Source organism: Loxodonta africana, chromosome 7, assembly GCF_030014295.1.
Source record: "Loxodonta africana isolate mLoxAfr1 chromosome 7, mLoxAfr1.hap2, whole genome shotgun sequence".
Taxonomy (NCBI): Eukaryota; Metazoa; Chordata; class Mammalia; order Proboscidea; family Elephantidae; genus Loxodonta; species Loxodonta africana.
The window spans coordinates 56,300,031-56,327,946 of record NC_087348.1 but is presented as its reverse complement, the minus strand read 5'-3'; the positions used below and the strand labels follow the sequence as shown (position 1 = coordinate 56,327,946).

Genomic DNA, 27,916 nt, shown 5'->3' with positions numbered 1-27,916 from the left:
TTTTAAATTTTAAAAGTTCTGAGCACCATTTTAATAACCCTTTGAATGACTTGAAATGCACTTACTAATAAGATCTCTGAACATTTAACATTTTTAACAATAAAAAATAATACACTGGTAATTCTACATTCAAGTCAAAATTTGCATTTCAAAATTAGCAAGCTAACTGATGATAATTAATGTACAGGTATTTTTACAAAGTGCAGCAAAATATTATTTCACTAGTGTCTCAAGATCCACAGTACCAAAAAATGTTTTAAATTTTCCTTTGAAAAGTCCAGTCCTCATTTCCTTGTTCCAAATCATGCTACCAATTAATTATTTTTAAATACCTATGTAGAGAAAAATACACTAAAAATCACCAAGACTGTTTTTGATTACTCTAGGATTCTAACCCATAAAGATTTTTCTAAGTTATCCTAAGTATGCAGTTTAGAAATGATTGTTTGAATGATTTAATCTTAATCCTACTATGTTCATAAACATAAAACCAAGAACACAGAGGATGAACAATGCAAGAAAAATTGTTGTTTTACTGATATTACAGTTTAGCTTTAATACACACCAAATACAAAAACAATTCTTAGACATTTAGTCACTTATCCTGCAAAACAATATGCGAAGATCAACCTTGAAACATTGTATAAAAATCAGAATATATAAAATATCTCAATTACTCCACATACAAATGCAAAAATGGGAATTTGTCAGTCATTAGTTCAAATGTGAACTACTGATCAAGTAGTAAAAAATGGTTTCTGCCTTTAAAATTAAACAGCTCCAGGTAAAAACATGTTCTTTCCCACATATGCTATCTTTGTATTCTGTGCAGAGTTCCAAGGCAAAGATTGCTTCTGGCTTTATGAATTACCAGAGATGATGACCTGTGTGGCTGACTTATCACAGGTCTTTTATTCTTCTTTCCTGATAGATCCTTAGCTTCTTTGGGAGGAGGCATATGAATTGGTTTCCATGGAATTGGATTATAAAAGGCTGGTTCTGGATAGGAATTTCCACTGTAAAATCCTAAAATTATTTTAAAAAAAAAAAAAAAGAGAAAACTTGAAATCAAAGAAATGACTTATTTTAAAATCCTAGCAAAATGTTAAAAAATCAGAAAGGCAAAAATGTCATTGATAAACCAGTCTGATTCACTTAAAACCTGAACTCTTGAATGCTAACTCTTCTCAAATGCAGTGAATATTTCAGTAAATATTAAAATATAAATAATTCTAAGAATCCAAAAGTTAGTTTATGAAGAAATACCAATAAAAATGTTTACAAAAGTTTATGAAGAAATTAATTTTAGAACCCTTAAGTTGAACCAAACCTTCATTTTCTTAATTCAGTTTGGAGAACTATGGACTGTGTACTGTTTCTTCCTGTCAGACACTAAACGTTACAGAAAAAAAATTACTTTGCATATGAATCAAAATTCTTGTTTAGAATCACTGAAATGCTGAATTACTGTCACTCAAATCCGTAAGATTTCACATTATCACTGTACTTTTGATTACTAAGTACAGAGCGCTTGCTTACTGGGATGCACGAGGTGTTCAGTGCATCGTGATGCCTGGTGTGTGGTTACTGTATGAAGGAGGAACAGTTTGCAGATCATACCCAAATCTTCTAGTCACCATACGCACATAAGTTCCTTTATTTCGTAATTGGTAAAAAATGATATGGGCATAAAGAATAGAGATTTATGAGCAGTAGGGCATTTGCAAACAAATACACCATTTGTTACAATTAAACTCACTAAAAACACGAAAAATTAATGAAGTATTCCATTGTTTTATCAATTAGCTTTTGGTCAATATGTATTCTCACCTAAAATTTTAACTTTACCATCCAATCATGTGATTACAATTCCTGCCTAATCATTATACTTTTTTCAAGCAAACAAAAAAAAGGAAGCAGACCATGCTCAGTAGCTGTAATGAATGACCTTTGTGACATGTAAGAGAGGCCTAAACTCTGACAGCAGGAATGTGTCATTCAGACACCAGCCGCCCACTTTGACTGCAAAGATATGTCAACACACACTTCACCAAGATGGTCAAAACAAAGTCTGGAGTATGTTCTATTGTGTGAACAAAAAAGAAACGGAGTATTTTTCATAATAAATCACTTAAACAAGTGAAGGCAGCTGTCAGCAAGGTATGAGCTTCCAACGTGAAGCACGGAGAAAAGCATGCATTGCCATTTATAATCACACCAAGCCTAAAGGCCAACTGGCTTTGCGTCTGGCTCATGTGTTGTCTAGTATTCCACCCTGCAAAAAGATTGTGCCGGAGGCATTGAAGCTCTGCTTTAGAGTCAGTCAGAAGAACGGAAGGAAAAGTAACCCATTTGATATACCCTGATTAAGGCTTTATCATTCATGAACTATAAAAGAATTTTATTTGTTTCTTACTGTTAGAAATCATTAAAGCATAAGTTTGAGTTTTGCAACCATTGACTTTTAAGAAAATACCACATATCTGATTTACGTAAAATGACAATAAATTTGTGGTATCCCCACAGGAATACAGTATGCTACATATAATCTTTTGGAAAGTGGTAATTTGAAATAAAAAATATTTTTAAACATTTCTATTTGTGCCAAAAGGAAACTAAATATATAATATTTGCTCCTGCAAACCATATTTATGAAAGCCACTAGCATAAAAACTAACCTGTAAGTTTTCCATTGGCATAACCATAGCTCTTTGCAGCTGGACGAGGTTTATTTTTTGCGTTTTCCAACCATTCCTTAAATTTTTTTTCTGCTATTTCCTTTTTTTCTTGTAATTCAGCTTGCCGCTGTTTTTCTTTTTCCTTAAAATGACAAGACCAAAAAAATTTCAGGGATATTTTCTGTAACTAAAAATTCCATTCATTATCGACTACTTTTTTCCCCCAACAGTTTCCCACCCTAGTTGCTTACTGGCCATAAACACCGAATCATATTTATGTAATTTGAGAGTGAAATTCAAAACAATCAGGAATGTGGTATTAAGGAGTCTGCCTCTGAACAACAATAGGACATGAAACCCAAGAGAAAAAAGGAATTTGCTGCTTTAAAAGAATTGTAATTACAATATATGCTGAAACCTGTGAAAACTGGAACTCGGCAGAGCTGCCTTGTTTTTCTGGATCTCACAAGTTCTCTGCCTTTGACAGGGTGCAGTCTTACCACTTTTCTCTTGTTCTCTATTAGTGAAAACATTTGAGTTTTCCTTCTCTGACAGGTTTCCGCCATTCACAGGTTCCGGCTTTCACAGGTTTTACTGTACTAAGACTTTCCATAAAAATGGGTTGAAAAATATTTAAAAGCAACAACAACAAAAAGTTCTGAACCTGACTGAGAAAATATCAACAAGTTTATTAACATTTCTCAACCAAAGAAAACTACAAATGCATATTCATTTCTGAAGCTTAAACGCTGTATACTAGAATAAATACAAATAGCTCCATGTGTTTATTTTACAGTTAGCACATATAAACAACAAAGTTACATATTCTAGCAGGTCATTCTAATAAAAATACCTTTTCTTTCTTCTTCTTTTCACATTCTTCAGCATTTTTTTTCTTTAACCACTCTTGATATTTTTCTTTTGCTTTTTCTTGCAAATGTTCTTTCTCTAGTTTCTTTGCTGCTTTTTCCTCCATTTCTTTATTAATTTTTTGTTCTCTTTCTTTTCTTTTCTTAAATAAAAAAAAAGAGAGATGTAATTGGAATACTTGTAATTACCTTCATACCAGGAAGGATCATTACATACAGTAATTAGTGAAACTTCAGTTATTTCTTAAAATAGGTGATACTACAGTGTGTGGTACAACGTGGCTTATGAAAATGTACAACATATCTGCAATTACCTGTTCAATGTTAGTCTACCAGTTGGGCTGTAAGTTTTATGAGGGCGGTGATGTCTTTCTCACAAAAGTACAGTCTGAGTCCGGGACAGTAAACAATAGGTGCTCAACAAAGATTTGGTGAATAAATATGTGAATAACAACTACAACCGGTTATATTTTCCTAAATCTTATTTTTTTTTTATTGAATGTCTCTCTTCTCTCTAAAATAGAAGCCACATACGTACACATTTCCTTTTAAGAAGGTTTGCCAATATGAATAGTTGAGCAAATCTTCTCCATCAGTGAATTACAGGAAGACAAAAGAATACTTACTTTGGCCCATTAAGTACTGCTGTAAGGGCACACGCAGGCAAATCTCTGGCAATGTAATTCTTAAAAGTCTTACACAGACCAGGGGCTGGCAAAGTACAGCCGGAAGGCCAAATCTGATCTGCCAGCAACCTATATTTGTAAATTAAGTTGTATTGGCACATGGCCACACCTATCAGTTCACATATTTATTATTTATGGCTGCTTTTGCACTACGACAGCAAAACTGAATAGCTCCAACACAGACTGTCTAAGCCACAGAGTTTAAAACATTTACTATCTAGCCCTTTATAGGAAAAGTTTGCAGACCCCCTTACATAAACTATAATGAAATGTTTGTTCCTTTCTCATTTGAAGGATGATCCACCAGATAAAAGTCTATCTACAAAATGATACTTAAGGTATGAAATAGTAAACATAAAGGATCTTTCTTTTCTCGTTTTAATTTCTTGAAATAAGGAAAAATCACAATAATGTCCATTAATAAATGAGTGAATAAATAAAATGTGGTAGATAGATATATACAATAGAATATTACTCAGCCATAAAGAAAAATGAAATCCTGATACACGGATGAACACTGCAAACATTAAAAAAAAACCATTACGCTGAGTAAAATAAGTCAGTGACAAAAGGACAAATATTGTACGCTTCCGTTTCTTTTTTTCCGCTTAAATGAAATATCTAGAATAAGCAGGTGTATAGAGACCAAAGTTTATTAATAGTTACAAGAGGCAGGCAGAAGGGAGGAGGAGACGGAGACTCATTACAATTTTATGCCAATACAATGCACTATATCTTAAAATACACCACTTCCCAAAACTGACTAAAAAAGAAATAAAGCACGTAAATAACCTTCTACTTGTAAAAACAATTGGATTCAAAATTAAAAAATCCTTCCGACAAAAGAAAACTCCAGCGTCTGAAGGCTTCATTGGTGAATTTTATCATATGTATTAAGGGAGAAATAATACCAAATCCTACGCAAATTATTTTAGAAAATAGAAGAAAAGGGAACACATCCAAGCTCGTATCAAGATACCAGCATTACCCAGATTTCAAAACCAGGCATGGTAATTACAGGATACTATCCAATAGGGAAAGGGTTATCTTTTCAACAAATAAAGTTGGAACAACTGCATCTCCATATGGAAAGAAATGAACCTTGACCCTTATCTTGACCATACATTAAAATTAACTTGAAGTAGACATGTAAGTAAGAGCTAAAGCTATAAAACTTCTGGAAGACAACAAAGAGAAATACTTTTACACTTTGGGGCAGGCAAACATTTCTCAAACAGGTCACAAAACAACAAACTACAAAAAGAAAAAAACTGAAATATTGAATTTCATCAACATTAAAATCCTGTGCTCTTTAAAAACCACCATTAAGAAAAATTAAATAAGAAGCCACGCACTAGGACAAAGTATTTGATGTATATATATATATATATTCATTCCAAATATTTATATATATTTGAAATATGTATCAAAAATATACATTTTAATGCATACATATTTCATTAACAACCTGTGATATGCAGGTGAAACAACCCTGCTTGCTGAAAGCGAAGAGGACTTGAAGCACTTATTGATGAAGATCAAAGACCACAGACTTCAGTATGGATTACACCTCAACATAAAGAAAACAAAAAATCCTCACAATTGAACCAATAAGCAACATAATGATAAACGGAGAAAATACTGAAGTTGTCCAGGATTTCATTTTACTTGGATCCACAACCAAAGCCCATGGAAGCGGCAGTCAAGAAATCAAAGGACACATTGCATAGGGCAAATCTGCTGCAAAAGACCTCTTTAAAGTGTTAAAAAGCAAAGATGTTTTCAATTACCTCATATGCATGTGAAAGCTGGACAATGACTAAGGAAGACTGAAGAAGAATTGATGCAATTCTTTATGAATTATGGTGTTGGCAAAGAATATTGAATATACCATGGACTGCCAGAACAACAAATCTGTCTTGGAAGAAGTACAGCCAGAATGCTCCTTAGAAACAAAGATGGCGAGACTTTCTCTTGCATATTTTGGACATGTTATCAGGAAGGACCAGTCCCTGGAGAAAGACATCGCGCTTGGTAGGGTAGAAGGTCAGTGAAAAAGAGGAAGACCCTCAACGAGATGGACTGACACAGTGGCTGCAACAATGGGCTCAAGCACAACAATGATTGTGCGGATGGTGCAGGACTGGGCAGTGTCTTGTTCTGTTGTACATGAGGTTGCTACGAGTCAGAACTGGCTCGACAACATCTAACACAATATCTCAAATATATATATATATATATAAAAAAATCTGACAAAGAACTTGTAACCTAAAGATATAAAGAATTCTTATTACAACTTAATACAACACATGGAAACCCTGGTAGCGTAGTGGTTAAGAGCTACAGCTGCCAACCAAAAGGTCAGCAGTTCAAATCCACCAGGTGCTCCTTGGAAACCTTATAGGGTAGTTCTACTCAGTCCCATAAGGTCACTATAAGTTGGAATCGGCTCGACGGCAGCAGGTTTGGTTTTTTTTTGTTTAATACAACAAATAATCCTTCCCAAAAACTGGACAAAGAGGTGAACTAATTAATGCTTCACAAAAGAGATGCAGAGATGGTCAATAAGCTCATGAAGAGAAACAACAGACCTCACGGAAATGCAAATTAAAGAACAATGATATACCACTACATGCTCACTACAGCTGCTAAAATGAAAAAGACTGACAATAACACATTTGACAAGGAAGTGGAGCAAATGGGACTTTCAGACAATGGCTGTGGGAATGTAAAATGGTACAAGTGCTTTACAAAACAGTTTGCCAATTTCTTATAAAGTGTAACACATGCTTACCATACAACCCAGCAATTTAGCTCCTAGGTACTTACCCAAGTAAAACAAGAGCAAATGTCCACAAAACGACTTGTAACTTGTACATGAATGGTCACAGACTTTTATTCATAATACATTAAAATTGGAAACAATCCCAATTGTCCATCAACTGGTAAATAAGTAAACAATTTGTGGTATATGGGCAGACCCTGGATTATACATTGAGTTCCATTCCTAAATCTACTTTAAGTCAAATTTGTTCATAAGTTGGAACAGTAGGTATAGCTGGTATCTAACATCAGTAACTTAAATGTTTGTCTTGGTATATAGTGTACCTTTCTATGCGTAAAAAACATTAAGGAAACACTTCCACATACGCTACAACATCTTTACCTTAATAATATAGTAATAACGTTTTGATGCTTTTTGCAAGGTAGTGCCTGTTATTATGAACCATTGTGTGTACTTCAAATTTTTAATACAATAGGCTTTGTAAGTCTGACATTTGTAACCCGGGGACTGCCTGTACACACAGGATAGAATACTGTTCAGTATAAAAAGGTAAAAAGTTGAGACATTCCATAGCAGAATAAATTTAAAAACAAAAGGAGCTCAACAAAAAAGAGTTTCAATTCTATGACTCCATTTATATGAAATTCTAGAAAAGGCAAACTTAATCTAGAGGGACAGAAAGCAGTTAATGGTTTCCTTGAAGCTAAGGCTGGCTGGGGAGGCAGTACCGGAGGTTAACTGCAAAGGGACACAAGAGAATTTTTTTGGGAGTTGGAAAAGTTTGGTATCTTGACCGTGGTGTTGGTTACAACGGTATAAAACTTTGCTAAAACTCATCAAACTCTACACTTAAAACAGGCATATTTTATTATATACAAATTATAGCTTATATTCAATCTGCATGCTGAGCAAATAATCCAAGAAGCTGGACATATGAAGAAGGCATCAGGATTAGAAGACTCATTAACAACCTGTGTTAAGCAGATGACACAACCTTGCTTGTTGAAAGTGAAGAAGACTTGAAGGGCTTATTGATGAAGTTCAAAGACCACAGCCTTCAGTGTGGATTACACCTCAACATAAAGAAAACAAAATTGCTCACAAATGGACCAATAAGCAACATCATGATAAACAGAGAAAAGGTTGAAGTTGTCAAGGATTTCATTTTACTTAGATCCACCATCAATGCCCTTGAAAGCAGCAGTCAAGAAATCAAATGATATATTGCATTGGGCAAATCTGCTGCAAAAGATCTCTTTAAAGTGTTAAAAAGCAAAGATATCATTTTGAGAACTAAGGTATGCCTGACACAAGCCATGGTGTTTTCAACTGTCTCATATGCATGTGAAGGCTGGACAACGAATAAGGAACAACAAAGAACTGACACCTTTAAATTATGGTGTTGGCGAAGAATACTAAATACACCAAGGACTGCCAGAAGAACAAACAAATTTGTCTTGGAAGAAGTACAGCCAGAATGTACTTAGAAACAAAGCCGGCCAGACTTTGTTTCTTGCACTTTGGACGTGTTATCAGGAGGGACCAGCCCCTGGAGAAGGATATCATGCTTGGTAAAGTAGAGGGTCAGCGAAAAAGACAAAGACCCTCAACGAGATGGACTGACCCAACGGCTGCAACAATGGGCTCAAACACAGCAATGATTGTGAGGAAGGCACAGGACTGGGCAGTGTTTGGTTCTGTTGTACACAGGGTCACTGTAAGTTGAAACCAACTTGACAGCACTTAACGACAACAACAACAAATTATAGCTTATTCAAGTTGATTAAAAAAAATAAGACAGGTTCTCTACAGGATTTAAGCTAGAGAGGAGGGAATAGAATGCCTTTAGTTAGCAAGAGTAGAATAGAGCAGGCACTCAGAGAGAAGTACTGAGAGATAGTAGCCATCTCCTAAGCGGCTTCTGATTTTCTGACACCCTGGAACTACACCACATACAGCACAACAATAAATCTTCCTTTTCTTAAAATGGTGCCTGAGAGAACCTTCGTTTCCTGCAACGATAGGAAACTAACAAAACAACTGGCCGTTTAAAGTCTCTGAATTTCTATTTTAGTTCCTCAAGTAGTACCTGGCATATAGTAAAGTTGAATAAGGATTTGTCAAATGCATCAATGATGAGAGACAGTTTTATCAATCATACAGCTTGTGGATCTGAATGAACTTTTATATAGGCAGTCCCTGGTTTAACTAACATCTGACTTATGTACAAACAATAGTGATGAATCAACCCTTGTAAAGCCTATTATATTAAAACTTTGAGATACATACAAAGGTTTGTAATAACAAATGGGAGCTACTTTGTGACACACATCAAAACAGTATTATTATTATTGTATTATCATGTTAAAGATGTTTTAGGGTATGTGGAAGTGTTTCTAATGTTTTTATGCATAGAAAGGTATACTACATACTGTACACTAAGACAAACACTTGACTGACGTTAGACATAAACCGCACCTAACTGTTCCTGACTTACGTTCAAATTTGACTTAATGACAGATTTAGGAATGGAACTTGTTCATAATCTGGGGGCTGCCTGTATTAAAAAAGTCGGTTCCCCATCTTGAGAATTAAAAAATAGTTTTTATTTTAAATATTTTTAAAACACTAAAAGTAAAGATGCTTTACAAAATATTTCAAAGCATACTGTAAAAAACAAATCTAGAAAAAAAAATTAGTAAGGCAGTGTAGATGTAAGAAGACCAGATGAGATAAACCATTTATTTTCAGAGGACTTAACAATTTACAGTCATATTACAAGGGACTAACTTTGCTAATGGATACGTAAATTCTTTTTGTCTAATTTTTTGATAGAACACAGTGAAAATGACTTGGGGAAAATAACAACCACAGATATAGCTAAAATGTGAATGAAGCTGGAGGCAGGGTAGACCACACACCATGAAATGTAAACAGAGGAGGAAAAAACTAGATGCCAGACAGGAAGAGAAGAACCAGGAGAGCAGTCTTTACAAATAGAGGTAAATGTAACTAAGACTGAAAGAAGAAATGTGATAGGTTTTAAAGAAAAAAAAAATTAGAATAATCAATTATTTCTTAACATGCACATGATTTCTACAGATTAAATTTCTCAGGTTCATTTTAGAACTATTCTCAAACTTACAGAATCTTGCTTTCAATAATAATTAGTGATTTATGTCAGGGCAGGCCATTTCCCTTCAAAAGAAAGAATTTTTTCTCAAATAATTGGTTCAGGTTTACTGCCACTAATTAAACAGTGAATATATCATCTCCCAGCAGTATCTCACATTCTTAGATAAACAACTATATTTGAGTGGCACGGTAAAATTAGCTTAATGGAGCTAGAAGATAAGAGAGGATTTTAGAAGAGAGAGCATGCTATTCTACACATGTAATACTATTTCGTCTTACAGTTATACATTTCAAACAATATTACCCAAAGTTTTGTAACTGTCACACATTTTGATTTTGGCATTTATTCACAAAAATGTTCTCTCATTGTATTATGGTATGAAGTAAACTAAAAAAACAAAACAAAGCAACAATTTACCCCTGAAGTAAAGAACAAATACATTTATGGTTAAAACACACAGCAGTTTAACGAATCTTCTTACAATACCTTGATGAAGAAGGCTACGTACGCCATTTTCAGTTTACTAATATTATCTACATAAAACGGTGCCCTTATTAATAACACCATGAATTAGATATGGACAAAAAAATTATAATGAAAAAATTAAAAACTCTGTTATATAATTTAAACATTTGTCTAAATCCAGCCAATCAGACTGTAACAAAAGCAGTACCATCTTAAATATGTAAAAACCACAACAGAAAACAGAGTATTTTTAAAATTTCTAATTTGTGATCCAATATATGAATGTTTGAAAATGAAAAAGAAGACAATACATTATTCATCCAAATAACAAATGCTTACTGTATGCAAAGCATTGTGCTAGATCTCTGTAATGGATAAAAAGTAATATAAAAAATTCCTGTCCTTAAGGGTCTTAAAATTTCAAGGAGAGTAAAGACATATACGTAATACAAAACAGCAACAAAACAAATACATAATACAAGGCAGTAGATGATAAAAGTGCTACAAAGTGCCACAAATTTAACAGAGATTTGGAGAAGGAATGATCATTTCTAGCATGTAATCAGGAATAAGGAGCCCCCACAGTGCAGTGGTTAGAAATGCGTGGCTGCTAACCATGAGGTCTGCGGTTCCAACCCATCAACTGCTCAACGGGAGAAAAGACCTAGTGGTCTCGTGGAGCAACTCAGTCATTTGGAATAACATGGTTCATAAAGATAGTGTCCTATACATCCTAGTTTGGTGAGTAGCATCTGGGGTCTTAAAAGCTTGGAAGAGGCCATCTAAGATACAACTATTGGTCTCTTCCCATCTGGAGCAAAAGAGGATTAAGGAAACCAAAGACTCAAAGAAAGTAGTCCACAGGACTAATATCCCACATGAACTACAGCATCTTAGCCTGAGACCAGAAGAATTATATGGTGCCTGGCTACCACTACCAACCGGTTCTGACCAGGGACACAGTAGACGGGTCACAGACAGAAAGGGGGAAAAAATGTAGAACAAAACTCAAATTCCTAAAAAAGACCAGACTTTCTGGGCTGATAGAGACTATAGGAACCCTGGAGGCTATCGCCCTAAGGTACCCTTTTGAATCAGAATTAAAGCCACTCCCAAAGGTCACTTTCCATCCAAATAATAGATCGGCTTATAAAATAAACAATACCACCAGTGAGGAATGTGCTCCCTTAAACAATCAACTATACATACGACACCAATCAGTCAACATTTAATCAAAGCCAAAGATGAGAAGGCAAGGAGGGGCAGGGAAGCTATATAAATGGAAACAGAACAAATAGAATGGAAATAATGAGAATGCTGACACATTGTGAAAATTATCAACAGTGTCATAGAAGAATCTGTACAAAAAGTGTTAAATGGGAACTTAATTTGCTGTGTAAACTTTCACCTAAAACACAATTAAATATTCAAAAAAAGAAAACAAAAGACCTGGTGATCTGCTTCCGTACAGATTACTGCCTTGGAAACCCTATGGAGCAGTTCTACTCTGTCCGATAGAGTTGTTATGAATTGGAATTGACTGGATAGCACACAACAACAATCAGGGAATGCTACATGCAGGAAATGATTTGAGTTGGATGGTGAACGGAAAGGTAGGGTAGAGGATATGATGAGATTCCAAGCTGAAGAAATATCATATATAAAAATACAGAACATTAAGAATGAAAGTGTTCTTAAAATTTCCCATGAATACATATCCCCAGGGGCTATAAAGCATAGCTCAATGGTCAAGATTTCTTTGAAACTGGTTGTGTATCTTCAAAATATAAAATTTATATCCTATTCCATAACATATCTGTGCTTGTTTTAATATAAAAAGTAACATTTTCTCTCAAAATTTTCCAGGAAAACTAATACTTTAAGAAGATGGGTTGTGATTATCCTGTGTGTATTCCTGAAAGGATCCCAGTAAAAGCAACAGTATAGGATAAGGGAAGAATGGGAGGGAGACATAACTGAAATGGAAGTTTAGATCAAAAAGCAGAAGGTCTTTAATCAGCCAGGTAGAGTTGTAAAAACCTTATCCAGAGGACAGTGGGGAAACGTGAAAAATAGTTTCTGAATTGGGGATTTCTTTAGCAAGATATAAAGGATGAATTCATTCATTCAACAAATATTTTTGAGCCTAACTACTAGAACCCTGTCACAGTGGTTAAGCGCTTGGCTGCTATCCAAAAGGTTGGAGATTCGAACCCACAAATTGTTCCATGGGAGAAAGATGTGGCAGTAGGCTCTTGTAAAGATTTACAGCTTTGAAAACCCTCTGGGGAAGTTCTACTCTGTCCTAAAAGGTTGCTATGAGTTGTATTTGACTCAATGGCAACAGGTTTACTATATGCTAAGGTACCCTGGTGGCGCAGTGGCTAAGCTTTCTGGCTGCTAAGTGAGAAGTCGGTGTTTCGAACCCACTAGACGTTCCATGGGAGAAAGATGCTGCAGTCTGATTACAGCCTTCGAAACCGTACGGGATAGTTCTGCCCTGTAATATCGGATCACTGTAAGTCAGAATCGACTCAATGTTCACAGGTTTTTGGGTTTACTATTTTTTTATGTGCTAGGTACTCATTTAGCTGATAAGGAACTGAACAAGAAAGGCAAAGATTCCTTCTGTATTATGGATCTTACGTTCCAGAATGGGGAAATAAGCAACAAGTAAGTTTAAAGATGCAATGGGACCAGACAGGAAGAGATCGCACACAGAGGAGTAGTAATTGCAAAGAAAAGGAAAGGATGACCACAAATGACAGAAGAATTTTGATTATGTTTGAGTAACTTAGAAGACAGCAGCGGTAATAAAAGAAAGAAATTAGGAGAATGGCTCTATATAGGGAGAATGGGCAATAAAGGGTTATTTTAGATTTGCAGGCTAGATTTGCAGGCTCAGAGGTACCAGCAGACCTAACAGATGGAAATTCAGGACTCCAGAAAGTCAGGTCTAGAGATACGGACCTGCTGACAGCCTGCAGACAGGAAGTATTTATGAGGGAGCAGGGAAAAAAGTAAAGGGCAGAAGACAGGGCCTTGGATAAATATCCATAAGGAATAAAAAAACAAAAACAAAAAACATCCAGAGAAGAAAGAAATAGAAGAAAAACCTAGGTAATGAGGCAGTAATGGAAAGAGTCTGCAAAAGAGGTATCACTGTGTGTCTTTTTCTCCTTACCTGTTCATTCTTTTTCTGAACCCATTCCTTGTGCTTTTCTTCAGCAATTATTTTTCTTTTTTCACGCTCCTCCATTTTTTTTCTTTTTTCTAGTTGTTGATTTAATTCCTGTGGATTTTATTTAAAGAAAAAGCAACATTTAATAGCAAGTACTCATAGCACATATTTAAAAAAGGCTGAGGTTAACCAAATGAAACAAGAATATAGTTTTTTTCATAGAAAATATACCATTAGAGAGACGCTAGCTTACTTAAGTAAGTAGTCCATGATGAAAAAAAGCATTGGTAAAAAGTATAAGTCATTTTTTAGAAATGCAAATAATTGCTTGGCAGCAAAACACTAGTTTCTTAGACTAAACTTCAGCTAAATTACCCTCAGTGAAATCAACTTTCCCACACATAAATTCTGGCATCACTGTAAGGCACTGGCAAAAACTCAAGGGAACTGTAATTTTTTTTTTTTTTTACAGTTACAAAAGCTTCTAGATTCTTGATGAAGATAAAAGATAGGAATTAAATAATCCCTATATAAAAACTTGAATTCAAAGTTATACCAAATAAGAAATGTTTAACGATGCCATTCAATTTTCTTTAGGGAAATAAATAATCCAGATTTTTTCACTGATTTGATAGCTGCTGAAGTGTAAAACAAACCCACATTCATATCCCAGGTTATTTAACTGCCTTGCTGTCACTCGAATCTACACGTTTGGGCATTTCCTCAGAAGAAAGAATGTGGAAGGTATGGCCAAATAAAACTGTAAGCTGAATGCCACCACTCTGTCACTCATCAGTTAAATTACTGCATTAGTAGAGAATGTTGTTCAAACTAGACTTCTAGGATGGTACTATCATAATTACTCGTAATTTTTCTGGTCTCTCCTTAGATACTAACAATCAGATACTTTTACGTATCTCCCATGGGACCTCACTTCTCCCTTTCTAAAACCTATCTACCCAGGGATGGATGGTAGTGGGAAGGATGTTTTTTCAACTTTCAGACAAATGAAGATAAACTCTACACCAAGGATACATCTCTTGCACATTAAAACAACTGGGCCCAGGATACTGGCCTCCCACAACCTCTCATCCTAAAATTCTGCTGCACAGAAAATAATTGCCTTCACTCTGCAAAGTCTTCCAATTCTTGAACCCTACTGCAACAAGCAAATATCCATCTTGGGTTTAGCGATCTTCACTACCTCTGCATATGCTATTTCTTCATTACTCACTCAGTATATGTTTATGAAATGCCTACTAATGAGCTAACAAGAACTGAGATGTAAAGATGAAATTCCAAAGTCTCTGATCTAATCTGATCTTATATACACCCAAAAATTAAGTGTCATATTGTGAAGTATAGCCTATAGCAGGAGTTGAGATAAGAGAAAAGAAAAGAAGAGAAAGTAAAGGCAGAGAAGACACAGTATGGACCAGGGCATTCAGAAATGAGCATGCACCATGAAAGCAGCAGTAAGGAGATGGCTTGTCTAGGAGGAAGTGGTGGCAGGGGATGGGTAGTAAAAAATTAGAGTGTGGTACTAACTAGATAGAAAAAGGTTTTTTGAGACAGGCAAAGTAAATCGAACCTTATAAAGCAGGAATACATGGCAAAAGGGATGATTTAGTTAAAGGTTGAAGACTGCATCTGAGGAGATCAGAACTATTTTGAAGGAGACTGAAAAGTAAATTGCTGCAGTATATGGGCTATGAGGGAAAGAAGGTCTAGACTTCTGTTGAGTAACAAGAAGGGGGGAAATGTGCGTGTGTCTTTGTGTGTATACACACATACATAAATACATAAAATAAAAAATAAGACTTTGTAACAGGCTAGATACAAAACTGACAAGTATATATTGAAAATTTTCCAGAATAGTTCTGAATTCATATAATTTTATTTTTAAGAAAAGTTAATTATTTTAATATACAATTAAAGATATCATTAATTAAATTTGTGTATGTTTTTAAGATTCTTCATATAACTAAACTCAAAACTCAGGAAAAAAAAAAAAAAAAACAACCAGACTTTGTGTTCCTATTTTGTGGTTAATGCTGATACAGGAGTTTTAAGGAAGGAAATCTCAAAACGTGCCTAGAAGATACTACTACTAACCCAAACAGTGCTCCAAGCTCAGGAAATCTGTTCAAGTAATTTGGCAATTCAGAATACACATCACATTCTGAGCCCTGACTCTCCCCTCCAACGCTGGCCCCTCTTAAGATTTCCACCCTGAATGCCTCCATCTGTTCACCACCAAGGCAAGCCTCTTCCAGGACACAACTGGATTCTTCTCTCACGAGACTCCCGCATCGTCTTCTGGTACGCCAGTGGATTTCAACAGGATTACAGCTATTTTCTCACAGAGTACACATTTGATTAGGCATAACCAAAATTCACTGAGGATCTTAAACATGCTTTTTTGCCTACTTTCAAAGAACTTTTTGCCACTGAAGGTAACAATCGGAAAAATTGAGTTGTGTGTTTCACCAACTCTGTATCTTGCCCTTTTCCTCATTAAGTGCTGATGAATGAAATGGCCAAAGGCAGGATGATAAAAAAACAAAAAAGAAAAAGCACCTAGATAATTTACAAACTAGTATAATTTTTATAATTTAGAACAGGCTGTACTAAAACAGTAAAGCAAATGTTAAACATGAGAATTAACCAAAGGTCATAGAGAATTTACAGCAGTCTGCTAAAGAATTAAAAAAAGTGAAAATGTAAATAAAATTTAAACAGTCTAGAAAACCAATACTATCGTTTTTCACAAAACCAGTGTTCGACGTTTACCACATGGACCATCTGAACAACAGTTACAAATGCAAAACATTTGTAAGTGGGTAATTTTGATAGGTTAAAATAATTTTTTCACTCAATCCCACAGAGAGGTTTGAAACAAATCTAGCTGTCTTACTGGAATCAAATATATGAGTGGTGAGGGTATTTTTAACGACCCAACTACCCCTTAAATCTTCATTTAAATTTTATCCTTTAAGTTTTAAAAGAAGAAAATAAAAAAGACAGAATAAGTTAAATAATACTAAGTCTGACCCATTTATTTCTAAAATACATCTCAGTATCCTGAAGAAAACACTTAAATTGGAAGTTAAAAACTGGACTATAATGCCATCAACATCACTAATTAAAACCTTGGCAAAGTTACTTCTTTGGGCCTTGTGCTTTTTATCTTTAATAGGGATCTAACATAAACTGCTCTTATGGTTAAAAATCTGTGCTTTTAATGATATGACTTGTAAACAAAGGAAATATTGTAAATAAGGACAAAAATATAAGGAAAGAAGGACTTAGAAAATGAAACAAAGAGAAAAGCATGAAAAGAATGCAACTATCACAACAGCCTAAGGTGAGTTTACAATAAATTGAGTAGCTGGCCTATATATTATGATGTCCCCAATATAATTTGTATAAGATTTGTGCTAAAATATTTTAATTGATTCAGAATAAGGGAGAAGCCATAAGAAATGTCAAGCTACTAACTGCATGAAAAGGTTTTCATCTCTCAACCAAATTAGAAATAATTATACCCTGCGATGTGCTTTTTTTTTTTTTTTTTTTTTTTTTACCCTGGTGGCGTAGTGGTTAAGTGCTATAGCTGGTAACCAAAGGGTCAGCAGTTTGAATCTGCCAGTCACTCCTTGGAAACTCTATGGGGCAGTTCTCCTCTGTCTTATAGGGTCACTATGAGTTGGAATTGACTCGACGGCACTGGGTTTGGTTAGGTTTTTTGTACGTGCTTTATCACTGTGGTAGGGACTTTATATTCATTATTTTAATCTGCTCTCAAACAGCTCTTCATGGTAGCTATTATTATCTCCTTTTTATACATAATAACAACTAACTTTTATTGAGTGCTCCCTATATTCCAGGCCATATCCTGATGTTCATTTAGTCCTCACAACAATAACACTGTGAGGTAAGTATTATTCTCTCCCTTTTACTGATGAAGAAATCAAAGCACAAAGAAGTGAAGAATTTGCCCAAGGTCCAAGTTTTGAACTCACAAAATACGGCTCAAGAATTTGTGGTTTTAACCACTGCACTATTGCCTCTCTATCGTCTGGCTTTTAGATGAAGAAACTGAGGCTCAGAGAAGTAAAAAAACTTCTCCAAAGTTACAGAGTTAAGATTACAGTGCAGTCCTGTAATTTAATTAATTTCTTTCTTTGTATACTGACTCTAAAAATGACTTGAAGTGATCCTCCATGTTTTTAATATAAAAGGTGGCTACTAGCAAGGCTAGACATAAAGCAAAATACCATAAACTGAATTCCATTTTTCCACTGACTCACTTACACATTGGTGTTTTCCGAACTGTGAGTCTAAAATCAATTTAATGGCTTATGAGCACCCTCAAAAAGAATACATTAGTGTATTGTACATAGTTAAAATATTACTTCAGGTAAATATTTATGCGTGTGTGTATATATACACGCTTGTATGTAACACAAAGCAGATTTCTCACTGTAAGCAAATATTTTGAAAGCCACTGCACTAAATTATGTAATTTGTAACGGTAATATTGAGGTCGAATTAAGAGAAGAGAGTCTGGCCAGGGTACCGATAATACAAACTAATTCTGAAAATAAATGAAAAGGCTTTAAGAAGGCTATGAATAACAATGATATAAAAGTACTGATAAAATTAAAACCAGCCTTCTTTATACTTTGTCTCATTTAATCCTTGTAAAAATCCTGTGACATAGATATTATGTTATCCCTCTTGTACAGATGATGAAATTGAAGCTAAAAGTTTAAGTAATTTGCCTAAGGTCAGCCAACAAATAACAAGTTTGGAACTAGAGCTTTTATTAAGCCTGCCTGACACCAAACCTTGGTCAAGCCCTGTGCCCTTCTAAGAGAAAACAAGTACTTCTGTCACAGTGTATTTTTCCAGGAATAAATCTGTATTTTAGAAAACTAAGTATCATATAATAGGGAAAATGGCATAATGTACTGGTTCCCACAATCATCTGAATCATGCCAGGCCTCCTGAACATACGACTGCCTACCTCATTAGATACCCATTACAGAAATAAACAACTAGTTTCAAAAGTGATACAGAAAATTTATTCCAAGGAATGTCATGGATATGGGCAAAACTTTAGTTCCAAGGATTTTTATGGCAACATGGTTACTTATAGGTGAGAATAAACTTAACTATCCACCAATAATGAATTGGCTAAGTATATTTTAATATGTGCATTTAATACATTTAAAATGTATTTTAATAAAATATTAGGTAGCCATTTAAAATGATGATACGAAAATATTGAATGATATGGGAATATAACAACAATGTAACAGGCAGAAAAAAACAAGTTACAAAAGGGTTTCATTCTATTTGATTAAAAACAAGTATCTTTCACAATCCAAATCTATTTGGTTCCTGTGTTTGGATAAGGAGAATTCTAAGAGTGGGCTTAGATAATGAGTGATGCCAAATCCTCTAAATCTATTTGGCTGCTAGGTGGTGGGTAGCAAATAAAAAAAAAATACTAAGGGTTTAAAGAGTGAGAGATTCATGTGAAAATCTATGTAAAATTATTTGTTTTTTGAGTTTGGTTACTTAGAGTCCAGATAGTGATGGATAACAACCCCAACCCCCAACACACATATATATACACACACACAAACACAACACAAAGTCATTCAGGGGAGTTACATCTTACACAGGGGTTAAGTTTTAAAGTCAGTACATGAGTCAAAAATTGTCTATAGTCAAAATTATCCATGAAAAATGTATTAGATCTCTTCCCTAAAGCTGTTTCAGTTGAGCTCCAAATGAAGTAGCTGACCTATATTTCAGATTCATAGTGCAAGCACATACACACAATACATATTTTTATACACTGGAATCACACACAGAGAAACGTCTATCAACAAGGCAGGCCGTCAGAGAAAAATGGAAACATCCTGAAAGATCAACAGATTTCCATCTCCCAGCATGTACTCAGTCTGGGGAACATGCTCTTTGAGTGATAAGGGGGTAGATTCCTATCTCTATTTCAATTTTTGTCTCTTTGCTTAAAATTTTTACTGACAGTACAATTAAATTTCACCTTGTGAAATGTCATTTCCTGATTTCGACTTAGCCTTAGTTAAATATATATATGATCAAGCTCCACTGTTAAATGTCTATAGATACACATTTCCACGTACAAATGTTTTTTAAATTTACTTGGAAGAAAATCTGGAAGGTTACAAACTATAATATTAATAGTGGTTATCTTCACACGGTAAAAGATTAGAGGAGATTTAAATTTTCTTAATTACGCTTCTATTTTCCAAATATCCTTCTAGTGAATATATTTTACTTTTAGTTTTATTATAAAACAGAGTTATTAAAATTGCTGTAGTAAACTGATACTGCAAATGCAAACACTTTGTTTTGGGAGACATTAACATTTTAATTTCAAGAGCAGCTCTACTTTGTGAGCTCCCAGATTAAATAAAAAGAAAACCATCTAGTTTTACCTCTAGAGCTTTCTGTTGCAGACGGTCACGTTCTTCTTTTTCTTTGCCAATAAACCACACTTCCCATGGTGTCAGGCTGCCTTCTGGTAAGCACACCTGTTTCTGTTCTTCTTGGGTATCTTCTGATTCTACCTCACTGGTACAAAGAGAGCATAGTGTGGCATTGTACATAAAACTCTTTGGCTTACTAGTCAGAATCGCTTAGCTGTACAGTGTAAGCCATGATTATGTATTTACAGTGTTCTGATCTATAAGCAATATTGTGATTTATATGTAAATATGTATGAACTATATGTAAATACATATATATGAAAAATCATGAAAAGACCAATATTTAAATTATCCATCAAACTGTCTTTGAATACGTTCATCTCCTAAAACCACATTATTTAAAAAATCCACCGAGATGACCCAAACCCAGTACATTAAACTCAATGCCAACACTATTCTTCCTCTAAAAGTCTTATATCTGGACAACTATTACAATGCGGAGTCGCTGGGTGGTGCAAAGAGTTAACATGCTCGGCTGCTAAGTGAAAGGGTGGAGATTCAAGTTCACTCAGAGGCACCTCGGAAGATAGGCCTGGTGATGTACTTCTGAAAAGTCAGCCATTAAAAACCCCATGGTTTTAAAAACCCTACTCAGACACACTTGGGGTAGCTACGAGTCAGAATCAACTCATCGGCAACTGGACTAGAATTAAAATGCATGATCCTAATCAGATCCCAGAGTAGTCTTCCCTTCCTTTTCCATTCCCTTCTTCCTTTTTAGGACATTATTGAACAAGTGGCAAAGTTTGAATAATGTATGGGGATTAGATAGTAGTACAGTAACGATGTTTTTTCTTCCTGATTTTGATAATTATACTGCAGTTATGTAGAATACACACTGATGTATTTAGAAATAAAGGGGCATCATGTCTGCAACTTATTCAAACGATACGGGGAAAAAAATTACATACAAAGAGATTAATAAAGCAATCTGTTAATAACTGGGGACTCTGGGTAAGGGGTGAACAAAAAGATACTCTCTTTCCAATGTTTCTGTAAGTCCGATATTGTTCTGAAAGTTAGTGAAAATAAAAACAAAATGGCCCTTCTCAGACATTTCAGTCGACTCTTTCACCAGATGTTTTTTTAGTCTGGTTATCTCCTACCGTAGTCTCCATCTCCACCACATACCTTCTGTCAGTGTGTCTCTTCTGGGTAAAAGGAAAACTAACTACAGACTCAAGGTAAAGAGGAGAGGGTAAGGGAAAGGTATCGAAAGTATATGCAAATAAAGAACACAGGGACTTGACCAGATACACAAACCTCCCAATACTCAGGAAAAGCTCAACAATCAGCACCCATAAAAAGTAAAGTTGTTCAGGACCCAAAGCAGCTTTAGAGAGTAGGCTACGAGTCTCTTTAACACTCCTGCTTCTAGCAACTAATTGCCTGGCCCACAGCTAAGCACAACTTTTCTTTACCTCATAGCTTCAGCTTGTTTTTTGTTTTGTTTTTTTGCTGCTGTATTTCTTCATGCATCCACACCCTCAAGGAATTTGTATTCTAGTGAGAGACACTGTTGACTGATGGGTTGTTTATTTTGTAGACATGTCTTTCCTTTTCAATCCTGCGAATGACCTCATCTGCTCTAAAGTTTCAACTATCACTACATGCCGATGATACCCAGAACAGTAATTCCAAGCTAGGCTTTTCTCCTGAGCGCCAGACCTTTAGTTTCAACCACCTGAGAGACAGCTCCACTTAGATATCAAACTCAATCAGTCCAAACACAAGTAATCATCTTCTACTACCCACCTACCTCATGTTCCCCTAAGAAAAATTTTCCTCCTTCTCTTAAAATCCTACCTCAGTGATAGTTTCCACCCAATCACCCATTTACCTGAGCCAGACACCAGGCAGATCTTTGACGCCTTCTGCTCCCCTTCCACACCTGCTCACTCTTACTTCCCACACCCATATAATCATCTTGTCATATCAGTTCCACTTCCTTCAGTTTTCTCAAGCTGATCTCCTGTTCTCCTTAGCTTACTGAGTTGATGTCCCAGTTGGTCCTGACTTACAACAGCATGTGCACAACAGGGCAAACTGCTGCCTGGTCCCACGCCATCCCCATAATCTGTGACAGATCAGACTGTTGTAATCCATAGGTTTTCATGACTGATTTTGGAAGCAGGCTGCCAGGCCTTCCTTTCTGGTTTATCTTAGTCCGGAAATTCTGCTGAAAACTTGTTCATCATCATAGCAACACGCAAGCCTCCACTGACAGACCAGATGAGTGGTGCCTGCGCGTGAGGTGCGCTGGCCAGGAATCCAACTCGGATCTCCCACATCGAAGGTGAGAATTCTACTACTGAACCTCTCTATGAGGTTGCATTCATTCATTTATTGATCACCTAATATGCATCTGACACTTGCCAAACACAATGCCTGACAAATCCTTTCTTTCTAGACCCATACCCTAACAAGTCCTTTGATTAATAGGGACTGAACTGTGATTTAAAAGAAAAAGGCAGCCTTAATCCCACCCACCCCCAGCCCCCCACTGTGATTAACTCGTTCAGGCCTTGGATAACCTGGGACATGTCTGGTTCCTTCCCTGATGGGCTCCATTTCATCAGGGCTCTGGCTCTTACGGAAACCCTGGTGGTGTCGTGGTTAAGAATTACGGCTGCTAATCAAAGGTCAGCAGTTTGAATCCACCAGGCACTCCTTGGAAACTCTATGGGGCAGTTCTACTCTGTCCTATAGGGTAGCTATGAGTCAGAATTGCCTCGGTGGCAACAGGTTTGGTTTTTGGCTTTTAGAAGGTGATGCAAGGTATCAGTAGCATCTGTAGTGTTGATGGCCACTCTTTCCTTCATATTACTCAATCCCGTTGTTTATACTCGGAAGGTATTTTCTAAAACCTTAAAAAACTTAAAAAAAAAAAACAAAACAAAACTTTGGTACCAACTCAGTCCTGAAGAATCCCTGTATAGGCCCAGGAGAAAACGGACTCCTGAAACTCTAACATTAAGGTTGATGCAGAATGCCAGTCTGGAGAAGTGATTTGCTTGGTTACTCTTTCCGATCTCCATTCCAATCATGTACTTACTTTTTCTTCTCATCCTTAAAGAGACTTACTCTTGTAACCTTGCGCGTGGCTCACTTCACATGGTTCCATATTCCATTCACTCACGCTGGGTCTAAATGACTTATACTTAAGGGGACTATCTTAATACTTATACATTAAGCATGTGTTCTCTGGTCTTAGATCTTCTACACTGTGCTTTGTACAGTCTGATGATTAAAACAACAACAAAAACCCTATTGTAGCCAAGTCGATTCCGACTCATAGTGACCCTAATACAGGACAGGGTAGAACTGCCCCATAGGGTTTCCAAGGAGTGGCTAATTGCCGACCTGTTGGTTAGCAGCCGACCTCTTAATCGCAATTAGGAACTTACGTTTTCTGAAGACGATGTAATGAGTCTACACCTGAACAGAAATTCCTGCAGGGATAAGGCCTTTGCTCCTATTTCTATATATCCAATAACAGTCAAGTAGAATAAGGAAGAGAGAACATATTGGTGCACTTGGTACTAGCCCCAGCTCGATTAATAATGAAATGTATGCTTTTGGATCAGACATTTTTATTTGTATTCTAAATTGCAGTTTTCTTATTTATAAAATGAGTAGACTGATCTAGGATTTAATTCTATGAAGGTAGAGACCATGTCTATCTTAACCACAGTCCCAAATACTAGACTAGTGACACAAAACAAATGTTTGCTGAATGCAAAAATGTAGAAGTAAACAATTTAAGATAGCCGTAATAATCCCTTTGGTTCTAACATATTTTGATTCAATGACTTCTATGTAGGGTTGCTATGAGTTGGAATTGACTCCACAACAATGGGTTTTTCTTTTTAATTCCACTGTAAGGAAGTGCTCAGATCAGACCCAATGCTGGCTCTGGATGCTGAGGTTGACATCTCTAACCTCTGTGTTTCGGCTCTTCTATGATTAAGCTCTTCGTCTTCGACTAAGTGTACCACTTACTAAAACCTACTTCACTAGAAATGGGTAGATTTTTCCAAATAACCACAGGTAATACCAAGGTGCAGTAAACCACATTTTGATATTAGGGGTTTGAACAAGAGTTTGGGAGTCCACTATCTGGCTTTTAAGGGCTCATAAAACTCCTTAAACCGTAGCATTTTTCTGGGGAGTGAGATTGTAATGATCATCATATTCTCATGAAAAAGGTTTAAGAATCATAGAAAACATGTTGTCAGCTGTAAAGTGATCCAGGACTTTGCTGCTTATGCATCACAAGGAAATCCCAAACTCTTTATGTGCAAAAAAGGCAGCAGAAGCAACCCCTGAAGCAGAAAACGGGCGTGTTTGGCCGGCAGAGGAAGGTACTTAGAGGGTCTAAGGTAACTTGGGAATGGCTGTATCGGCCGGGCGGCCTCGGGTTTACCTGGCGCACCCCTGTAACTCCATTCCTTTCAGGCTCGCCACCTTGGCCTCTGAGTCATGACCTTCTTCGTCCACATCTTCCTCATCCTCCTCGTCACCGTCATCCTCGTCAAACGGGAAGCTCTGGTGGCCGAGGGGAGACAACAGCGACATGGTGGAATTGCTGCAGCTCGGCGGCGGCGACGGAGAGCACACGGACACCGGCATCACTTCCAGCCCCTGCCCCCGGGCGCCCGCCATGAGGATGGAGAAAGACCCTGAGGAATGCCGAGACCTGGGCCTGCAGTCTACCGGGAACCGGCTGTGAGGAGGAACAGAAGCAGCCCCTGGCCGCCCCACCGCCCACATCTGGCCCGCCAAGTTCAAACCGGCCGAGTCGCGGCGGGGACGCGCCCTCCCAGCAGGCCCTGCGAGCTCTGGGCCTGGCCAATCCGAGCCGGCACGCGCCCCGGTTGCCCTGGCGACGCGTGGAGGCCGGGAGGGCTTTGTCCGGGCCTGCCTAGCTTGGCTTCCTCGGCCCGGGATTTGCGTCCCGTGTTTTCTGCCAGCCCTTCTTCTCCCCGGGTGCGGCAGGCGCCTGCTGCTTGTGAGCTTGTCTAACTCTGCGTCTCCTCTCTCCGGCAGCGGCCGGCTCTCGGTTTGCAACTTTGAGGGCCCGTAGTCTTGCTTACTGTGGGGTCGATAGATCATTCGGTACGTGGAAACCGCTGTCACTAAGGCAGGCTTTTAAATGGCAAGAGGCGGAAGCCTCATCTACCCATAGCGTTAAAAGACCAAAGCTATAGGCATCAGTCGTAATTTTATTCAGCACATGGCCATATTTCATGTGGGGGAGGGAGCGAACTTTAGTAACCAAGAATGCACTTTTGGGGTAAGCTTTTACTGGTTTTGATAGTATCTCGTTTGCTAGGGATCTAGTTTCTCTATGCGTGTGAATTTTTTGGTCTCTGATGTGTGCTAGGTCCTGTACTAAGCACAGGGGATAAATAAAAGCCCTGCCCTTATCCCCGAGGTCCACAGTGTTTTGTAGTGAAGAAACATATTGTTAAAATATACTGTGATATGTATTTTATGAAGGAAAAAAAAAATTGCGGGCCCGTAGAAGGCACGCTCTTAGGGATTGGGAATGGGGTCGTCGAGGATGGCTTCTTCATGGTGCTGCTGACAAAACTGCATACACTTGCAAATAAATACGTTTTTTGTCCCCTTTATTCATAATGCATATTATTGGTAAAAATATCACAAAGTGAAAACTGATAATGGCTAAAATAGCACACAGTAAAATGTCATTGACCAAAAGTGATAGCAAAATCTTTGACAAAATTCGTATCTGCAAAATTTGACACAGAATTAGATATAGTAGAAATAATATCAACCAAGGACAATTCATTATATCATAGGGTCATCTCATATCATCTCATAGGATCGCTATGAGTCAGAATCGGCTTGAGGGCCAATGGGTTTGGTTTTTGATTAAGGACAATTCAGAATGCAGAAGACATACTTTTAAAATACATGGTCAAAACTAAGTGGAAAATCTGTTTAAAATTTCATTCAAAATTAAAGGAAAATGGAAGGAAATTGAAGCAGTTTAACTCAGTCATAAAATCGATCAAGGAGTAAAACTGGCTCAATGGAGTTTGCCTACTCTATCCTAGTTATTAAATATTGGCCTATCTCTGGTTAAATCCTTTTATCAGAACATTTCTAGAATCAAAACAACAGCATCAAAAGGCACTGGCCCCCATTAGGGCTTCATAAAAGAGGTAACTTTCAGAAGCTATTTCCCAGTAGACAAAACCTACGTAACTGTAGTGGGAAAAACAGGTTTTCATGTAAAAAAAGGACCTGGATCAATTGGCATAACAAAATGTATTAAGAAAACGTTCTGCATCCCACTATGGTGAGTGGTGTCTGGGGTCTTAAAAACGATGGCAAGTGGCCATCTAAGATGCATCAATTGGTCTCAACCCATCTGGAGCAAAGGAGAATGAAGAACACCAAAGACAAGGTAAAGACGAGCCCAAGAGACAGAAAAGTCCACATAAACCAGAGGCTACAGCAGCCTGACACTGGAAGAACTAGATGGTGCCTGGCTACCACAACAGAGAAGACCTGACAAGCAGAACAGTGGGATGCACATCTCAAATTCTCGTAAAAAGACCAGGCTTAATGGTCTGAGACTAGAGTGACCCTGGAAGTCATGGTCTGCTGAACCTCTGTTAGCCCAAGACTGGAACCATTCCCGAAGCCAACTCTTCAGACAGGGATTGGACTGTAAGACAGAAAATGATACTGGTGAAGAGTGAGCTTCTTGGCTCAAGTAGACACATGAAACTATGTGGGCAACTCCTGTCTGGAGGTGAGATGAAAAGGCTGAGGGGACAGGAGCTGGCTGAATGGACACAGGGAATACAGGGTGAAAAGGAGGCATGTACTGTCACATTTGGGGGAAAGCAGGAGTACATAGCAAGGTGTGTATAAGTTTTTGTATGAGAGACTGACTTGATTTGTAAACTTTCACTTAAAGCACAATAAATTTTAAAGAATTTTAAAAAGGACCTGGACTTGAGTCAGTGGTTTTCCTTTTACTCACTGTGTCCTTAAAACAAGCTGTTTGACCTTTGAAATCCTATTTCACTACTTTGTTAAATAGGGAAATAACGTCACAGTCGTATCTCATTCATTACTCCTAAAAGCTCCTAGCACAGGACCTGACAGATAAATGGTAAATAACCTCACTTAAACGCCAAAATATTTCTACTTTACCATTTTGGTATGGGAATCTAAAATGTCATATACTTCTCTGCCTCCTTAAAACATTTTACTAAAAAGTATAACCTTTCATTGATGCCTCAGGGTCATCATCATGATCGATGATTGCATTCTGCTGTAGCAACACTGGAGCCCCAAAGGCTAAGAGGCAAACAGCCGAATAGTGCTGGTGCTTGAACATAATCGAGTCCTGTGGTCTCCTTTCTCACGGTGCCTTTTCATTACTGGGGCTAAGAAGCCATAATCAAGCTTAGAATTATATATAAATATATAAGTAAGCTCAAAACAGAGCCTCTCCCTTGAAGATTTAAAGCATTGACTTAGTAACATCTCTCTTTACTATTATCTTCACTTTCATGGTATATTTG

General features: G+C 36.9%; 1 protein-coding gene across 1 annotated transcript; it reads right to left on the bottom strand.

The window, feature by feature from the left end:
• Positions 1–25,149, bottom strand: CCDC34 (coiled-coil domain containing 34). Its single transcript, XM_064288343.1, has 6 exons — positions 24,775–25,149; positions 20,298–20,433; positions 13,804–13,911; positions 3,532–3,690; positions 2,679–2,820; positions 1–1,026 (listed from the first exon to the last, which is right to left on the bottom strand). Exons 1-6 carry the CDS (start codon positions 25,119–25,121, stop codon positions 812–814), a joined length of 1,107 nt encoding a protein of 368 aa, XP_064144413.1. The 5' UTR covers positions 25,122–25,149; the 3' UTR covers positions 1–811.
• Between the last annotated feature and the right edge of the window lie 2,767 nt (positions 25,150–27,916).